Source organism: Citrus clementina, unplaced genomic scaffold, assembly GCF_000493195.1.
Source record: "Citrus clementina cultivar Clemenules unplaced genomic scaffold, Citrus_clementina_v1.0 scaffold_5, whole genome shotgun sequence".
Taxonomy (NCBI): Eukaryota; Viridiplantae; Streptophyta; class Magnoliopsida; order Sapindales; family Rutaceae; genus Citrus; species Citrus x clementina.
Genome location: NW_006262201.1, coordinates 37,103,812 through 37,124,056, shown reverse-complemented (window position 1 = coordinate 37,124,056; position 20,245 = coordinate 37,103,812). Strand labels below are relative to the sequence as shown.

The window sequence follows — 20,245 nt, the reverse complement described above, 5'->3', positions numbered from 1 at the left end:
GAATGTTCGTCTAAAGAAACTATTTGAGTGAAATGGAGAGTTGGCAGGGCAAACCCAATTTGAACGTTTAGTGACCCAACAGGCCAGGAGAATGAATCCACAATCACGCCAAGGGAGGAACTTTATTTCTTAATTTTTATTTTATTCTTTTATTACATTTACTTAAGAATATTTATTCATAAAAACTAGAAATCACATATTTGGTTTTTCCTGTAAATTCAATAACTGATTTGAGCGTTTGAGGGTTTACGCCGGAAAAACTTTCAGCGGCTCTGACCATTCTCTGTAATTTCAAGTACTTGGTGATCATCAGCTTGAAGTTTATATGCTCATGAATATTTTGCTCATAGTCGGAGGATTTTCTTCGAGATCAACCAATAACTTCCCACCAAACAAATTTAATGCTGATGCAGGGATCTGAAATCGAGTTACTAACCAACTCATCTGTATTTACTATTTTGGCGTCAACATTATAATAAAAAAATAAAGCTCGGTTCTGGAACGATATTTTGTAATTCTGTACATTTCTTTGCTAATATCGGGCAATTCTATCGGGCTACCCGCAGGATTTGGCAGTTTTCAAATTCAACCCGGGATAATATTGCCCCGATGTACGCGGAGCACCGAACCCTCATGACTCAAGTTCACCCAACTAACCGGCACAAAACTGGTCTTCAGCAGCAAGCACAACAAAATTAAGCATAAAATTAATAATGCTGGCCTTAGCATGCTTTTAGTTGTAGCCCTTCGTCCAAACAGGTACAGAGTATATCAGAATTCCCAGACCAAACGAGATAAGTATTGTGATTAAGGCATACGCATACGCTCTCCAAGGGGACGTGCTTTCTCTCATCGCATTGAATTCGGCCATAAAAGTAGAAACAGTGCTCAAACAACCCAACAAACCAAACTGAATTCCGGATGCCACAGTGTTGCAAGTCTTGGTATCCACCGCTTTCTTCACTGTAGCTAGAGCAGCCATGACACAAGCTGCTGAGACGTTGGCAATCAGAGTACCAAACGGAACCCATCTCAAAGTACCGGCTTTTCCTAATCCACGTCCGTTGAGTCGTGCTAAGAACCATCTGATCCACACGCCAATTGGCCCAACAATGCAGCCAAGCCACAGCTCAGCCGCCCTGCCACCACCATCGAACTCTTCCTTTGAGAGCACCGCACTTACAATCCACAAAGCGCATAGGAGCAGCGTCAATGCTAATATTACTGCCAAGTGACGCTTGCAGCTGTCCACCTTCCAGTTGCTGCCAGATTTTGGTGTTTCTTTGCCTGAGCTTGTGCTATATCTTTTTAGAAGCCACCTGAAACCCTTGGCTGTCTCAATCCCAAATATAATAGAATGGGACGCAAGAAACAAGCCTGCAAAGAATCATAACGGAAAAATAAGGACAGTGAGTAAAGTGTTATTAAATCAGAACGGGACGAAAAGCAAGACCTGCAGAAAAAATGAAGCTGAAACATGTTAATTTTCATTTGAAAGCCCGTTATTTGCAGCTCTATGTTAGAGGATTTTTTTTTTACTAGAAAGTGACCCTCATTACCTATGAAAAAGCCGAGGAAAGCTAAAACCCAATGGCCATCAACAGTGAGATCGAGCATTTTCTGATTCCAACCACTGAAAGTCGTGAGGCTTCCCAAGTAGCCAGTGTTCAACCCTATAACCAAATAATCAGATACTTTTGATATGTCTCCTTTGAAAACAACACCCCACCACCCCATCAAGAAAGAACCAACCTGAAAGGCATATGAATTAATTAGCATCAGAAGAAAACTTTTCAACAAGATTATAAACAACAAAATAAAATAAAAAAGGGCAATTTATAAAGCATCAAAAGCCTATTCCAGGCATACTAAAAAATTCCGATTATTACTTTAAGCAAACTGGTACAATAACCAGTTGCGTTGGTGTGGCAAGAAACAAATTATGAAGGCTCACCTAATATGCTTACTATCTGAAAAGCAGAAAGCCTCTTGAGTGGTAGGTAGATCCAAAGCCTATGACTTCAAATCCACCACAACGCTAATTTAGCTGGGGTGAAATCCAAATGCCCAGAAGTCCCAACTTCCGGAAACAAATTTAATCGATATTTAAAAAGTACCTAAGCTTTGCTTAATTTTCAAATAGTGCAACTGATGTCATTTTCTAACTCATGAATGAGCACTCATTTTCTTTTTAGAAAAAGAAAGAATTAAAACACCTTTAATTCCAAAAGCATTCGTCCTTTATTATTTACAAGATTGGATCACATGAGGTTTCATGGTGTCCCTCATCCGAATCAGAACTTCTTGATCTTCAAACAAAACCCAAACATGCATACAGCATTGCATTAATCAGTCCTAAAGTCTCTTTTAGCAAAATTATGGGACATAGAAGGTTTAAAATTACTGAAATTGGAAGGAAACAGGAGGCAGGAATGTCAAATTTGCAGACAAGAGCAAGTGTAACCTCAATGAGTATGTTTCTCCAGTTCTCTGTGTTTGTGTGTGTGTGTGGGTGAGAGAGAGAGAGAGAGAGAGAGAAAGAAATACCATATTAGAAGGAAGGTCAAGGTATAGAATGCTTCCGTCACTTGTCACACCAGCAACGCTAGGACCAAAAAGCTTTTCAAGCAAATATCTTGATAAAACCTGCAAAACACTTTTTTACACATTGTTTTTAACTAATGAATTATTATGTGGTTTTTTTTTTTTTTTTGTATTTTATTTGAAAAGACTAACGATATATATCCTCCTACAGAAGAACAATAAAAACCCAAAATTTTCTTAGAGAGTTAGTGCCGAAAAAGGTATTTGCAGTAAGGTTACTCCTAAAGGGAAGCCAATGCAAAACCAGAAGACAGAGGCAAAATTACTGTTAAAAGCTAATGAAAATTTTGCATGTCAAAACCGAAATAAGCATTGTCAATTGCCAATGTAAACGTTTCAGGAAATGAAGGTCATGTAGATTACCCCTAGAATTCCAAAAACAGCTAGATGGACTAGACATGATATATACTCCAATGACTCCGGCAGTGTTTTCTTGCTTTCCTGCAAGCAAAAGCATGAGTCACCTCAGTTATCTGTGACTTGTGAAGCATAGGAAATAAACAAGTCTGATATAAATATGATCACCCAACACCATGCAGACCAGAAACAGCACCATCTATAATGTGAAATTTAAATTACTCGTGTGATGCTTAAGAAATCAAGAGAAAATATCAGGTCCACGCTCACTTGGTTTTTGTACTCAGGACACACTAATGGCTCGGTGGAAATAGGAGATACGATTTTCTCTGGCAAAGGTGTCACAGCAGAGCCTGTATTTAATGCCACAGGATCACGAGATGAATGTTGCAATAGATTATTCTCTGGAATGGGAAATTCCATTCCATCCTCTAATACATTATTAATAGACAAGCATAGGCTTCCACTCTCGCTGTGTCTCTTGCTCGGAAGTGCTCGATCCCCAATATCGCCTGCTTCCGAAACAGACTCACTTTCAATTTCATCATCAATTTGAGAGGCCACGGCACTGGATAAACTTAAAGAGCGCCTCCTCAATGAAGAACTTACACTGATTGTCCGACCGAATGATCCACTTGTTCTAAATTTAGAATCATGAGTTGTTCCTTGATCCATGCCACTCCACCGGCCACGAGCTTTTTGCAAGTTATCAGAGGCAACTGCAATTAAGTTATGGCGTTGGTTCAGAAACCAAGAATATATGCAATAATAGTGATTTAAACGCTAATAATGACAACAATTTATTTGCAGGTTCTGTAAGTGATTCCCAATCCCAACCACTCCTCTTTTGATAAACGTACATATGTACGCAAAAGAACAAGTGATGCCACCTGCACAAATATTTTTAACAGAAAATTCAAGCTTCAAAATTCAAGGATACAAGCATAAAACCGTTATCTGCATCCAAGTCTGCTCCAAGTGATGTAAGACAGACAGAGACTCATATAAATGAAATCATCATACATAAGGAACCAAAAGCTATATCTTCAATTTTTTTCTTATCAAATTTTAAAATAGTTTACATGCAGACTATGTTGACCTCATGAATGATGCCATGGATTTCAGAAAACATTTGGCACATATTGACTTTCTGCTGATCATGAATCATCTTACACGGACCCTGTTTTGAAATTCATTGAGCATGATAAAAAAAGATCCTCTCGTTTACAAGCAAATCAAGAGCTCAAATAAGTATGTATGCTGCTACAGGAAAATCTAGGATAGATTCAGATGCGAGCCATTTTAGATCACTTTAGTGGTAGACCACAGCTCTTTAACCATAAAGCCACTAATAATTAGCTAAATCAGTAAATCTTGTCGGCACTACCAGAACTTCATATTTATTAGAATTCTAACTCACTATGTGAGTGCGATGAAATGACTTATCATTCATATTTAACCAAATAATAAAATTCCAAAGAGAAAAAAACAAAAGATGGAAACAATGTCAAACAAAAAAAGGTAGCTTTATATGATATGTAAAGGAAACCCAATCTGAAATTTGCAAATGCAGTCTAGGTAATTTAGCAGAACAAATTAGAAGTACCTAGACCTCCCAAGTCAGCAATCACCATTCACACGTACAACTATAACAGTAAATATAGTTTCTTTCTTTTAAGTGCAAGATTGACCAAACTATACGGCAACAAAATCATCATAAAAAGACTAAAAAGGCCACAGTAAAGCAGAACGGCAAAAGTGGAGTGAAAAAACCTTGCCAGAGTTTTATTGAAAGCATATTTCCTTTTTTCTTTTTTGAGATTACAATCTGACACACAATATGCTATTCAAATTTACTCAGTAAATAATTACGGATCATAACAAAATAAGAGGACTTCTATTGAAATAAGAAAAACAAAGTAAATGCAAATTTGTGTTGTTAAACTCCTGTAGCTGTCGACAGTGGAAGAAATATTTTTCTTCAAGTAGACATGTACCCACGTGGTGACAGAGAAGCTGGCGAGGAACTGTTTAACAAATAAAACATATCGTAATAAAACCCCTCTTAAATAACTAAATAAAAAAGACAGTAGTCCAGGTAAAAAGAATCTGTTTTCCCCTTTATTATATTATATCTGGACGGTAACCATGTCTCTGATTGATTGCAGTCCACAAACTGTAAGTATCAAGCATAGCATGTGAACGTATCAACAAGTTTATGGATGCCTGGATGATACCTTTGAGAGCTATAGTGAGACCATGAAAAATAGAAAAGTAAAAGATTAAAAAAGAGAGAAAGAGAGAAAGAAGCATTTAATATATTTTTTAATATTTTCCTGTTAATAAAACACACTATGGGCATTATAGAAATCAAACCATTTAGCAGTAGCAAATAAGAAGTAGAAAAGACATGAAAGCAACTTTTTTTTTTCTTTTTAGATTTTTTTTCAGAATTTAAGATGTGCCCTCCAGAATTTAAGCTATATATATATACGCAGTACGCACAACACAAAAATACAAGGCCCACTTCAAATTTGATTTGATGTCAGCTAAGCCTCCTTAGAATCAAACGCGTAAACAAACAAATGAGCAATATGTGAGCAAAGAAACTTTTCGGTGCCTTTTTCACATTATAATAATCAATAATTAAACATGTAAGTTGAGCAATTTCACGGCTACGGACGGAATGATTCAAATAAAACAGCAGCTAAAAGTTAAAAGCAAACATTAAAACCCGATTATAAAAAAAAAATGGGTGCCCGGGGGGGGGGGGAGTCAAAATATAAAGTAAGACTAAAATTAAAATAATTAATGAATATTTGCATGTGAACGAAGATTCATATTTTGTACTTACCAGGAGCCGACCGTCCAAAAAGTCTTCCGTAAGTTGTTGACGGAGCAAAACAGCTGATTCCAAGACGAAGTGTGGAAATGAGGATCGTATCCTAGGGTTGCGAACCGTGACTCTCAGGGTGATTGAACGAAATAGAAAGAGGAGTCGATGGCGTTCGCGGGAGCGAAAAGCAGATCTGAAAAAAAGCGGCACTCTTTTTGTCTTTGTTTTTGTTGTTTCGGCGTTTCTCTTGTTTTGTTCGATTTAAAAATGAGCGGAGGTTAGTTATGGTCGTTTCGGCGCCGCTGGGCCTGGATTCAGGGCAAGGATACGTGTTGCACCCCCACAATTTCAAGCAACGTACCTTCCGCGATAATTAGAAGAGAGAGAAGTACACTTGTTCGCCTCAAGAGTTCGACTGAACATAATATTTCTCTTGTTTCTTTTATCTGCGTTCGTCGGGTTTTTTAGTAGACGACTTGCCGCTGCAATATATGACTAACGTACGAGTTGTAGTTGGTATAGCAAACGACTTCGGCGATAATAATGTGAAATCCTAATGTCAACAAGAATACTGAAAGCAGAGACCAAAGCATATAATTGCTTCGATTCCTCGTTGCATCTAACGGTAGTCAAATTTCCTTTTAAAAATAAAAATAAAAATAAAGAGGATAATAGTCCAAGCACATTGTATTATCGAGTCATCGACGAGTCTTATTTATTATTCCTGGTGTGGTGCAATGGACTTGCTAACAGTAAAAGTACAATATCAAAGGTTGAGAGGCTGAGAAGGCATATTCTCTTTTTTTCTTGAATGCTACTTGAATGGCAGCTGGAGAACATAGAAGTTGAACCATTGAATCTTTCTTCGCTTGCTCGTCAAGTCATTTCTTGCCTTGCTTCCCAACTATTAGCCACTGAATCAATACGACAAGTCAATGCCCAAAAGCATAGGCTATCTCCGTAGCAAGGCCGCGTGGGATGGTGTGATTGGCTAACGGAGGAGGAGGAGGATAAATTATAAAATCACGCGGTACGATGGAGTCATGGAGATCGTGTGATCCTCTCTTCATTTCATGTCATCACGCGGACTCGGTGTTGTAAAAACGACATGTCGAAATGATGTTCCTTTTATGAACGATTGGTCGTCCTTACTTGCGCCTATGCAACTGCCTATTTACGGACAATTTAATGTTTTTAGACAATTCAATAATTAACTAAGAAGCAGTTAATCTATTTTATAAGATAGTTTTGGATGCTTCCCTCATTTCTTGTGCATTTGCATCTTGCATGAATCTCAATCAATCTTTGTAAAAGTAAATGTATGCTTGCTAAGGTCCAATTTGGTTAAGCATTTAGAGTAAAATTTTTGACGAAGGTCGTTAAATGTTTAGTTTTCAATTAATTTTTTTTCCAATTATTAGATTGTTTGTTTCTATAATTCTAAAAATGCTTTCGTATAATTAAATTACCAAAAATTCTTTAAGAAACTAGCAGCCCCATTCCAAACTAACAAAGCCTCCTCATAGCCACAAAAGCATAAACAGCAACTCCATATCATCTTCATGTAAAACGTAACAGTAGGAGTCATGAAATCCCACAACGAAGACCCATTAGTTTCCTCAATAATTGAAGAAACCGTAGAAAACGCTAGACTCGGCCAGTAAACAGGCATAACCATGAGGCATGCATTAAAAATGGCCCCAAAAAAAATGGGTGTGGGTGGTTCAACATTTTATTTTTTTAGGGTGTGTATATATATATATATACATATAAGGTTATTATGAAATTAGTGAAATTATGTTAGGGTAATTTTGACATTTCATACAAAATAAAAAAAAATATTTTATCTCTACTCCAAAAATCTAAAATTTGAATTTTCCGAAGTAGAGACAAAATAGCTTTTAAAGACCCCAAAAGCTCTATTTTATTTTAGGGTGGGGCTATTTGAACCCACTAATTTACTCAATAAACCCATTTTTAAAAATAATTTTTTATCATTAAAATACCCCTAAATTAAATTACAGTTATGGACACTAGAATATAATTTTTACAAAAAACTGAATTTTAACTCTTTAAACCCATCTTTATATTCAACATAGTTTTATAGAACCCTAATCAAATTTTCATTAAACTCTAATCAATCAAGAGATGTGATTCTTCTCTCAAGCCATATATTTTGTTAAATAGGCACGTGTGATTTAATTCAGAGTAACAAAATTAGTTGTTATTGATTTGATGGATATTGATTTTATGGAGGAACAAAATAATATTGACAATCATGAACAGTTATGATTTTTTTTATATTTAATTTTTGTTTTTTTCCCTTTTCCTTTCAAAATTGATAGACTATGTTGACAAATTTTCCCTTTATTTGAATCACGAACAAAGTTGGCTGTTCTTTGACTTTTCGTCTTATTGCATAAAATTTCCTTGCACACTTGAATGCTTGCATTTTAAGAGAGGGATTGGCTACAATTTTTAAACAAAACAATTTCATAGTATTCGTTAGAAATATATATAATATTCTTCATATTATGCAGGCGGGTCACCACGTTATTCCATCATACAAGATTTTTTCTCACCAATATAATATAACTCAAAAAAATAATTTCATGATGACAACTATTTTCTCCATTTAGAATGTTTTGATTCATTTGTCCTTGAACGAGGGCCATTCACTCAAAATTGATTATTAAATTTTCAATTAATAATCAATTTCCAATCTAATGGGTTTATAAATGAATATTAGGGGTTTAATGAGTAAAATCACTATTATTATAAAAACTGGGTTTAGAAAGGGTATATTAGGTATTTTAGTGGGTTTATTGAGTAAAATTTAAAATTTTAAAATTTAAAGGTGGGCTTATTTAGTAAATAGGTTTATTGAGTAAATTGGTGGGTTCAAATAGCCCCATCCTTTATTTTATTTTTTTTGTAAACACCACAAAAAAAAACTTTGGTAATTGTTTATGAACTAAAAAAAAAAGAAAAAAAAATACTTATAGCCTTTTCAAATGCCATATTAACACATACGCTAAGAATAATAGATGAAAAAATATATACCATAAACTCAAGTACACATAAAATTTTATTTATTTTATCCTTTAAAAAGTTAAGTTTAAGAAAATCATCAAAAGGCTTTTCAAATGATATTTAATTTACTTCTTATTTAAACAATCACATAAACAAAAACAGTTATAAAAGACTTTTCAAATGAGATAGTATTTATTTCTCTTCAATATTGAAGAGAGAAAAACATAATCTCATTTGAATAATCTTATTTGAAAATTTTTTTAGAGATTTTAATTTAGTATTATATTATTATTTTTATCTCTTAATTCATAAAGAGAGAAGAGTGTTATAATTGTTATTACTTTTATATAAAATTTTTAATTAATATAATATATACGTATTTTTATTTGAAGAGTGTATTGAGAAATAACTTCTCTTTTTACCCTTCTATTTGCCATATAAGTAAACAAATAAATATTTAAAAAGTTAAATTAGAAAAGTTTTTTTTTATGATAATGTAACCTGATTGCATGGTTTGAGAAAGAAAAATTATTTGCCCATCAAAAGTAAAAATGAAAATAAATTATTTGGGAGGCGCTTTTCAAATTAACTGAATTTGAGATAGTTATTAGTTAACAAATCTCACGAAAATTAAAGATATAAAAAAGTTGAGATAACACCGTAGGACTTTGCGACTTTGCGACTTTGCAACAATACTATAACATTCATTATATATATATAGCTAGCAAAATTTAACATGATCTGATTAACCGATACAAATACAACATGAGTAAATGAGTATGAGTAGTCAAATTTGACATAATTATTAAATTGACCAGGTTTAGGTTGACATTTTTTTTCATGTTGGGTTAGGATTAAAGTTCTTGACCCATTTACCCGAACAATGACATAATTATATTTTATATTTTATATTAATTTTTAAGTTTTTGTCATCAAATTAAAATATTGGACATGATTATCCTTTTTTAATTTTTTTGAGCTGATGGACATATACATAGTGTTTTATTTATAATTTTTTTTATAAATTTAAAATTTTAATAATATAAGTGTGTGTAAAATATTGATACACATATATAGTTTATGATATCAATATATAATATTATTTACATATATAATTTAAATTTTAAATAATATAAATATAAAATAGTTTAGAGGAATGTGTAATATTTATTAAATATATAGCTATTAAACGAGTTATTAAATAATTTATTTATTTTTTATATTGAATTTAAATATTAATATTTTAATATATTTATTAAATGAGTCTATATAAATTTGAGACGCCGCGAAATTGACGAGGCACGGACACGACTCGGTTTTGTCAGCTATATACACACACACACTGACACACAAAATTTTGTACTCGAGGGGATAATCCCGCCACTGTTCCTCTAATAAGAAGTCAAACCTCGAAACGGATAAATCAACAAAATATATGAACCGTCAGATACAATATACGACTTTAGGTAACGACCTCCTCACCGTCCGATCTCCTACTCGTTTGGTCCCCGCCCAACGAACTGAAAAAACAAATAAACCACACTCACTCAGCTCTGACACACCTGGATCTCATTTCACACCTCACCCAAATCAGCCATTGATCTTCTAGAACGTTCTGGAAAAAGCAGGAACTTGGTTTCTAGAACTTCCACTCAATGGCTGAGGTTCAGAGATCCAGCGGAACGGTAAAGTGGTTCAGTGCACAGAAAGGCTTCGGTTTCATCGCTCCGGAAGACGGCGGCGAGGATCTCTTTGTCCACCAGACCTCAATCAAGTCCGAGGGTTTCAGGACTCTCTCTGAAGGCCAAACCGTTGAGTTTTCCGTGGATGTCGGAGAAGACGGCCGCACAAAAGCAGTCGACGTGGAGGCCGCCTCCAGATCCCGCCGTTTCGGAAGTCGCGGCGGGAGAAGCGGTGGATTTTACGGCGGGAGGGGAAGAGGCGGTGGTTATGGTAGAGGTGGGAGAGGAGGTCGGTCAGTTGGAAGTGGTGGCGGTGCCGGCAGTGGCGCTTGCTTTAACTGTGGAAGAACTGGCCATATAGCTCGGGAATGTTATAGCCGTGGCCGCGGAGGTGGTCGGGGTTACGGCGGCGGAAGAGGCGGAGGAGGGTGTTATAATTGTGGAGAGGAAGGGCATTTTGCGAGAGATTGCCCGAATTATTAACAGAAATGAGAGGGAAAAAGAGGTGCCCGGTGAGATTGTTTCCGTTTTTGTTCTTGGTTAATTATGTGTTAACGCGGGTGATTTTTTTCAAAATTGTTTTCCCATCAATTGATTTGCTTGTTTTACTTTTTGTTCATTATGAAATGAAAAGGCATAATATTTGTTATTTTGCTGCTTATGCAAATTTGTTGCTTGCAATTGTAATTCTTACTTCTTTGTTACTCACCTTTAATTTTATGTTCCATTTTTTGCTTTGTAGAATTTGGTCCATACAAGGAAAAATATACATCCGTCAATTTTATGGTCCTTAAAACAGAGATGTTAAAATCAAATGCTTGCAATAATTAAATTTTGTGTAAATTTATATTGGATAGAACATAGAAACATTGCGGTAAAAATTAGAAATACTGTGGTTGTTCTTTTAGTTAGTTTCTTATTCAATTTGCTGAAGATACGAATGTCAAGAAAATAGAGCGATCTTAAGACTCATTTTAGAGTTTTTCTGGTCTTGTATATTGCATCTATATAATGTGTCAATCGCCTTCAATGCTTTGATGGCCAGACAAAAATGTCCCAACATATTCCTAGACTCATCTTATCTATTTATCTTGCTTAAGGCAGAAGAACCAAGTCATTCATTTCTGGTGGGCCTTGAATTCACATCATCCTTATCCATGTTTAGTAACCATCTAACCGGTGAGAGGCGGACATTGGGCTGGCTAAGATTGCTTGTGCTCTCCTTTTTAGCGTTAGCATGTGAGATGTATCTGTTGGTTCGTTTTGTGGCCAGTCTTTAACTGCTATCTAGATTTTCTTCTTCTATAGTGACTGCTTTGGTTTGACTATCGAAAAGAGAACTGAAAATTACACCTAATTTACTATTAGTTAAATCTTGTTAGCAACATGTAACAGATAGGAGGTTGGCTTCTTAATAGTGGAGTTGATACTCCTAAAAGTGAATTTATAATAATGAAAATATGAAACTTAGGGTGACACAGTACTGTGTCTGGACTAATCACCATCATTTGTGTTCCTAAAGGAAGGAAAAAGCAGCTATCGATTTGAAAATTAAGACTTTGTGCCGCAATTCAATCAGTCATCAGTCTAACAATATATTTTTCCCTTGACGTTTTATAAGTGAATGCAGAATACCAATTATACCATGTATGCTGGAAGTGATTATTTGTATGATCTTATCAAGAGACACCAGCAATTACATTGCCTCACTTGACATGTTTCATGATTGATATTTGTGCTTATGTAAGAGCAAACTCCATCGGTCATCAGGCTTTTCTAAGCAGTACATACACTCATCTTAAATCCATCTAATTCTGTAGCCTTCTAAATGGCAAGTTCTTCAAATTAGCATTTATAAATTTGTTTACGAAGAAACTTTGGGGCAATAAGAGAGAGGTTCCATTCACTTATTTCCAGGATTTAAACTCTGGAATGAGATTCATGCCTCTAAATTTCAACTGTTATTTTACTTGGGGTGATCATTTTGGTTTCACTAGTTCAATGTCAAAATGTGTATCATGTAGGTCATCTTCTTGTGGAAAATTGAATGCTTCTGCTAGTTCTCTGGTCAGGACTATTTAACCATCTCTCATAGATTCATTGTGTGCATTAATAGACTTTATAATTTACTGACCAGAATCGAACGCCTATTCGCCCTTTCTCTCTAGCAATCTAGTTTCATCATTAATGAGTGTATGAAGTGAACTTATGCTTCATGTTTCAGGAGTTGGGATTAGAAGTGTATGAAATGCATAAAAGAACTGATCAATATTAATGCAGTGTAACCTGGACTTACTTAGCTTCTCGATTTACTAGGTTGCTCGACACCCATATTTGACTGTCATTGCCAACATAGAAGCTGGTATATATTGTGTCAAAGGAATCCCAAATCCCAAACAGTAAGAAGAATAAGAAATGAGATTTGCCCTTGCTATACCCTGGGCTCTGCAGCAATCCCAGATCACCTCATATTCATTTTTGTTCTATTTCATCAGGACAACCAAGTTTATCATCGTTCTTCTTTGCTTGTACTTTCAGGATGTAAACGATTTAGTAGTGAATGAAATTCAATTTTCAGGATGTAAACCATTATGAGACTATATTCATCTGTGACACGCCTTTGGCTGAGTACTCTTATACCAAAAGAAAAAATTCAGTTCGCATCAATAGATGCATGATTTTTGACAGAATAGTAGGTTCAAAATTCGTGCTTGTCTGTGGCCATCTAATAAAATAAGTTCTTAACTTCTTTCCTTTTATTGCTATTTGCTAACATTGCCTTGGGAGTACGAGGCTCACGATGCAGCATGTTTATGGTAACTAAGTTTGATCATCCACGATACATAATATCTCTGCGGTTTCTTTACTCTGTTTTCTATTCAGAGATTTCTGTCAAAACCTAAATACAGCTCCTCATAATTTGATCCTAATCATGCTCTTTTCTTATGATTTTTTTAATTCTTTGTTCTGTAATTCTTATTTTCTGAATAATTTCTTTGCTATGAAATTGGTGATAGGAAACGTGAGAACATAATGAGTAAACAGTAGTATCATATAGGTAATGTAATGTTAGTACTCATTTGTACCATGGGGGCATTAACTAGGGAATAATGGATGCTCAGATTGCTTCTTCGGGGAGTCAGTGCAGACTACGGACAATAGAGTGCAACCCGCCAAAGAATCGCCCTAAAGGTAAGAACACTGGTGAACCACAGTCAAAATGACAGGGACAAGTCCTGATTCCTGATCAAGCAATATTTCAGTGGACTTTAGAAATGGCAGCCTTTATTTCCTTTAGAAATTGCAAAATGGCAGCCTTTATGTATCATATGAGAAACTTCCATGGACCCCTTTTTTAGAGTTTTGACCAACACCCACTTCTGCAGTCACCTCCGTTTCCTCTTGCGGACTTCACTCTGTATGTCTCTGCATCTTTATCTGATGTAGATTCATTGGTCACTGAAAAAAAGAAAAAAGATGGATGAAAAGGACGATTTACATGCCAGAATGGGCCACGCAGCTGGCTTTTAGCAAGTTGGAATCTAGTAGACTTCAGATCAGGTTGATGACATCTTTTATTTGATTGAATTTCGTCTTAGATTATAATAGAAATATAAAGAAAATTAGATCAAATTATAGTAAACATGTTTACCAAGATGCCGCGTTTTGGCATTACAGAATGATGGTGATCATAGGCCGCGAGGTGGACTAAAAGCCGATGCCCATAATCCTCCAACCACGTGATGACACTCCGTGGTTTCGGTGTTCATCAGAGTCAAGTCGGGACTTTATGTCAAAAAGGTATTTGAGTCACAACAGGACCCACACACGTGTGCCTTATCGGCACCGATTGATTTTGCTTGGAAATTTTGATCAAGATTTGATTCCTTCTTCACGAGCTTGCAAAAATGCCTGATAGCCCCTAATAAAACGGAGCGATGACTGGCCCACTTCGGTCCATCTTCCGTCGTATATTTCAGCTTGGATGTATATTAGGGTAGACAAATCCAAAAACAAAATATAACGAGTAGAAACTACAGAGGTTTGAATTGCGAGATGGAGTTATGCTTGTTAAAACATAATGGTTCAGCTGTCTTCCATCTCTTTGCAAGAATATTTTTTTTAACATTAAAAGGAAATTAATTAAAGATCTAACTTACTATGAAGGAGATAGAACGATTAATTTTGGATTATAATATTGCTAACATAAGTTTTTTTTTTTAATATGGGGTAGGTAAATTTTAAATTAATTTTTCAACTTCATATTTATCCTAAAATTCAAATTGGGATGTCTAAATAAAAAAAAAATTTAAATCACACAAGCATACACTAGCTGAGAATAATATGATGAGGGTCATTACACTTGTCATGTTATTTCTTGCTGATTATATAATATTACTATTGTGAAAAAAAAATGTTTTCTTAGACAAAACGACAAATAAAGAAAACATGACCAGAAGCCCAAGCTTTGCCCAGCAACTAGTTAGTAGATTCGAGTCCCCATTAATCTTGGAAGGTCAGAATAATTGGTCAAAAGCAATAGCCATTAGCCAGGTTCATTGATCTTGAAGAAAGAAGATATAATTGAAACTAAAAATCCCGGGACAATGACTATTGACTAGACGCCAGATAGTGCCTAATAATGCTTATCTTTTAAAAAAGCACTTTCTTAAGTTAATCTAAACTCACCCCACAGTTTAACTTTGATCCAGTTGATTAGCCAACCATTTTGGTCAGACTAAAGTCCTTACATATATACCACGATATTAAATCACTGTTTCGCACCCAACCTCAGCTCTTTAACGTATCCTTTCACTCTCTCTTTATGCATGCCTCTCTTCTTTGGAAGCTGTTGATTTTCTCTCGGAGTTGTTAAGCTTAGAAAAAGTGAAAAAGTGCTTTTGAGTTGCAAGAGGCTTTAAGGAGATGAGTAGTGGGCATCGAGTATTGATTGCCTTTTGTAACTTTTTCTCCATGTTGTGACCATTTCTCTTTTCAGAAGAAATGAATCAAAGTCACTTTAATTAGCCAGGAAGATAGCATGTCATTATAAGCACACCAAAGCTCATAGACCCACATATTACTTTCACCATTGTCACTCCCCTTCCTTTTGATTCACTCGGCGAAGGGGGTCAGAATGGCGAGGTGACAATGCAAATCCGTATCACATCCTATAAATTTATTACTCTACTTAAACCATGCTAGATTTTTACATCGAACATTTTTAATGATAAAAAATGAATGTTATTATTATTATTTATTTTTTTTTGGGGGTGGAGTGTTAAGAAATACCAATAATTTATGTTTCATTCAAATACTTAAGCCAAATGGGAAAAAGGTCGAATTGTTTCAAACACGAAATAAACATTTGCATTTGTCGTTTTAAGATATGTACAAAGAGAAGCACATCAGATTAGGCAACCGTCCAATAATTTGAGTTATGTGATAAGAGCCCTGTAAAAGAAAAAAGAAATGGCAATGAAAATCTGAAATGCCATCAAAATCAACAAGGCCATGGGTAGCTAGTACCACAACAGGGCCTTGCGGCCGACATGCACAGCAGCAGAACCGCCTAGTAGTGATGGCATTAATATGCACATTTGTTTTCGCATCGTCGTTTTCATTCATGTTTGGTGCTAAAGTCGTCGTTCGGGCAGTCACGTTCATCATGTAAATGGCACTTTCAGTTTGGCTCTTCCGATTGTCCGCCTTCAATTTAAAGATGCGTGTGACTGAACATAAATGAATTAAAAATAGTTTTCTGATGAAACACGTAATAAGTGTATGTGTTTTTCTATAAAAAAAAAAAGGGAAAAATCCACACAATCAAATAGAACTTATATAAAATAATGGAATGCACTTCATAGAACAGTTGGAGTGATGTTAGAAGAAGGAAACGAAGAGAGAAATATAAATCCCACCAAAAAGCAAGGGAATTTTGCACTAATTTTTTTTAAAGAGATTAACCAACACACAACTGCAGATCCGTGTAGGGGTGGCCATGAAATTGCCATCACACCTTATAATCCGAAAACCATCAACAATAAGTACTCTAACAAATTAAAAAAAAAAAAGATCCCAGAAGGGGGAAAAAGATAAAGAAAAAAAGAAGAGTTACAAATGCCAAATTGCCAATCTCTTTACACACTTACATATGTATCTTAATCTGTTAACAATTTAGGAAATGGGAAACTTTTCTTAATTAATTCTTAAACCTTGTGAGGTGGACACTGATAGCACTTGGTAAATAATCCAAATGCATCAACTTGTTGTATGAAATTGAGCATGCTTGCCCATCCTCCAAACCCAAATCCCACCACTAAAACCCACACCACCACAAAAATATTCAATGAGTACAATCCTGCCCACCCTCCTAAACACTTTGGAGGCCTCTCTACTGCATTCTGTAGATAAATTAAGAACATACAAATAATTAATAGACTTAAATTAGTAATGTATATGAATAATCACATCCAAGTGTTAATTAGTATATAGTAATTGAATTCGAAAAAGGCTGACCTCTCTGGCTGCAGCAGGAGCGAAAGTGATCATATGTGCTAAGGCAGGAATGATGTAAACAGTGAAGCTAACAAGAAGAGATCCAACAGTGGAGTTGATGGGGCCAAAGAAAGGGAAGATGATTGCCAAGAACCATATTGGGATCACAACTGGGAGTCTGGCCAAAGCTCTCTTGAAGGTGCTCTTTGTGTTATGCACCCCAATGAATTTCTCCCACACAAAGTATAGAGGAGTGCAGGCAAATCCAAATGTTATGAACTGCAAATATAAAAACAACAAAAACGTTATATTCTTGCAAATTGATTACAATAGTTCACATAATAAGGACCAATTATGCAATACATTTTTAACAAAATCCCTTGCGGTTAGTTGACCTGATGAATGAGCATGAGGATTACAGCAGTGTCTCTGAAACCAGTCCTCGGGAGCAATGAAAAAGCATTGGAATGAGTGAGAAGCATGTCTCCAAAAGCCCAATATACAGCAGAAGCTGATGGTAAAGTTAGAGTTAACACATAAAGTGTTGCCAACAAGTAAATTGACTTGAATTTTTGTGGCTTCCACATTGCATGCATGATCTCCCTATACAAAGATAATTATTCTCATTAATCATACGTGCATTAACTTGCTAATTTGTATGTGATTGGTAACATTATTGTAGATTCTCACACTGTGACAGCATGTCCGCCAAAGGTGTAGAGAATGTTAGTAGCTCCTGTAAAATAGAGAACCATTTTGGTTGGGCCGGAGTGCTTCACTCCCTCAACCTGCAAATTATTACATATTTGAAAGATTATTAACAATATGGTACGGAAAATAAATAAAGGCCAAATTTGAAACCTTATGAAATGTAATTAAAATATATATGTACCTGTCCATGCACAAGGGAAGCAATGGTGAGATACCATGCGGTGAAGGAAGTCATTATAAGGCCTAAAAACGACCAAATTCTGTAATTATGGAATGAAGGGATGAACACAGTTGTCGCACAACATGCTCCAAAGATGTAGGTCCAAGTTCTCTTGTCCAAATTGTCATTTATGTAGTATATGTTGCTGCATCAGCATTAATAATGAATGTTATATTAGCCAGAATTAACAAAATATATTACTCAAGTTTATTTTTATAATCAATCTAACCAACTTGTAAATGATCTACGTGTAGTATCGTATTAATATTATTAAGGGTTACCTTGCACAGGCGATTAACTGGATTACGGATCCAAATAGCAGAAAAGTGCAGTTGAAAAATAGGCCTATATTCCTCCAGTGCTTCCCCAGTAGCCCATCAAGAACTTCAAACCACTGCACAGAAATTTGAAAACGAAACTTAATATTTTTTCTAGGGGCCGCCTTTTTTTTTTTTTGGTTCCTCCTCCTTTCCTCTGTAATATTTTACTTGATCCAAAAAGCTTAAAGCGATAGATAAGTGCCCGATAATAGTATTAAAGATAAATCTGAACACAAACGTTACCTGAATTACGTGATTCCTGAAATCAACCTTTTCTCTCTCCTTTCTAGTTCTGTACTCAACATAAAGTATGCTTATAAGATAAGCAGTCCAGCTTCCCATTAACCCATAAAACAGCTGAAGTAGAATCCCAGATAACAACCCAAGTTGTGAAAATGAATATGGCAGTGTGAGTAGCACTTGTGCGACCTGAAACAAAGGTACAAAACACTTAATACAATGCATCATTTTCTAAATTAACCAAACTAAAAAAGTATAAGTGAAAGCTGTTATTAAAAATAAAAAAAATTGCCTGGTTAGAAGCACAGCTAAACCATGCATCATAAACTGAACCACCATGCCAAAAGAAGCTTGAAAGTTTGCTCTTGGAAGACTTGGAATCCTCCTCTTCTCTTTCCATTTCAATGTAGTTTCCAGCTACAACAGTCTCAACTTTCTCTGACGCCATTGCTATAGCACTTATAAGTATATACCGATCAATTAAGTTGGGGGATCAATGAAGCAATTTGAGAATCTATAAATAGATAAAATAAAATGCTTCTTTTACGTTCTCGCTTTGCTTGTTATGTTGCTTTTATAAACTTGTGAGCAATAATTGAGTCACCCTTGTGTGGACCAAGCTATGGTCTCCTTCAGGAATGTGATGGCATACCTGTTACATTAGATATTTAGATATTACATTTACCATACCATCTTGCTCTTTTCAAAGTTATTTGTGGGTCTGTGTGTAGCTTTTGCATTGGTAAGTGATGAATCTCTGTCACCCGCGGGTGGAACTCATATTGCACTGTTCTTGGGTTATGTGTGCTTGCCAGGGGGTAATGGGCCAGGTTCTCATGATCGCACGAGCGGGGTGGCCCGCCATCAGCTTTGTTTATTTAATTTTAACAGGGAACCAGGTACTTTATTTTTTAATTTCTTTGAAAGAACAAAGAACTCATGTGCCATGCATGTATAATTCATCATAAACAAAGATTTATATAATTTATATTTTTTTTATTTCCTTATATCTCTTATTTTTATTTAAGAGATTTTTTCAACTAATCTAATTGACAGCCACTTATAATTTATAATTAAAAGGGAAAAAAGTAAGAAAATAAGATTTTTTTTTTAATTCCACACTGTAGGACGAATTAAAAAAATTATAGGTTTAGCCTATGTGAATGTGAGTGCTAGTGTCTTTGGGGAGTCTAGATATGAAGGGAATGATTACTTAGGAGTGGGCTTGGTGCTAAACATGATTAGTACCACACGTGTGCCAACTGGCTTATACAAAAAGATCTATACATGTTTGGTCTTTAAAATGTCAAAGAAATGATTAAAGTAAAAAATAAAAATAAAAAATAAAAAATAAAAAGTTGATAGAATTGATTAGGCCCTTTTTTTCTTCTTATGTAAAAACACTTTTCTGGCTTAGAGTATCACCAATCATGACCTGGGATGCATGGTGGAGTCACCATTAGGTGGCCGAATTCAGAAAGTAAAATAGATCAACGAATCCGAAAATAATGCTTGCATATATATATATATATATATATATATTTAAAAAAAAGCATCGAAAGCAAACAAGTTTCATATATGTGAATTGAGTGAGATGGGGCCCGAATTCATGCAATAAGCTATAATGAATTTTTTTTTACAGTCATATTAAATAACTGTGATCATCGCCCATACATTAACCCACTGAAACACTTGCTCAAAATCTCAAATACTCTAAGTCCTCTCTAATATTCGAGGGATGTCT

The 20,245-nt window shown here is 35.2% G+C and overlaps 3 protein-coding genes across 4 annotated transcripts; 1 reads left to right on the top strand and 2 right to left on the bottom strand.

The window, feature by feature from the left end:
• Window positions 1-245: 245 nt before the first annotated feature.
• On the bottom strand, window positions 246-6,442 carry LOC18042204. Of its 2 annotated transcripts, XM_024185169.1 has the most exons (7): window positions 5,816-6,442; window positions 5,199-5,207; window positions 3,232-3,680; window positions 2,968-3,045; window positions 2,548-2,646; window positions 1,560-1,752; window positions 246-1,377 (listed from the first exon to the last, which is right to left on the bottom strand). In XM_024185169.1, the coding sequence occupies exons 3-7, from the start codon at window positions 3,634-3,636 to the stop codon at window positions 734-736; spliced, it is 1,419 nt and encodes a 472-aa protein (XP_024040937.1). In that variant the 5' UTR covers window positions 3,637-3,680; window positions 5,199-5,207; window positions 5,816-6,442; the 3' UTR covers window positions 246-733. The 2 variants fall into 2 exon arrangements, with proteins under 2 accessions (XP_024040937.1, XP_006434139.1); XM_006434076.2 differs by lacking the exon at window positions 5,199-5,207.
• Window positions 6,443-10,205: 3,763 nt separating this feature from the next.
• Window positions 10,206-12,972, top strand: LOC18042203 (glycine-rich protein 2). Its single transcript, XM_006434075.2, has 2 exons — window positions 10,206-11,024; window positions 12,829-12,972. Exon 1 carries the CDS (start codon window positions 10,486-10,488, stop codon window positions 10,993-10,995), a length of 510 nt encoding a protein of 169 aa, XP_006434138.1. The 5' UTR covers window positions 10,206-10,485; the 3' UTR covers window positions 10,996-11,024; window positions 12,829-12,972.
• Window positions 12,973-16,383: 3,411 nt separating this feature from the next.
• On the bottom strand, window positions 16,384-19,134 carry LOC18040324 (auxin transporter-like protein 3). The gene is made up of 8 exons (XM_006434074.2): window positions 18,794-19,134; window positions 18,505-18,690; window positions 18,223-18,335; window positions 17,903-18,086; window positions 17,701-17,798; window positions 17,406-17,613; window positions 17,032-17,289; window positions 16,384-16,916 (listed from the first exon to the last, which is right to left on the bottom strand). Exons 1-8 carry the CDS (start codon window positions 18,947-18,949, stop codon window positions 16,722-16,724), a joined length of 1,398 nt encoding a protein of 465 aa, XP_006434137.1. The 5' UTR covers window positions 18,950-19,134; the 3' UTR covers window positions 16,384-16,721.
• Window positions 19,135-20,245: the final 1,111 nt, after the last annotated feature.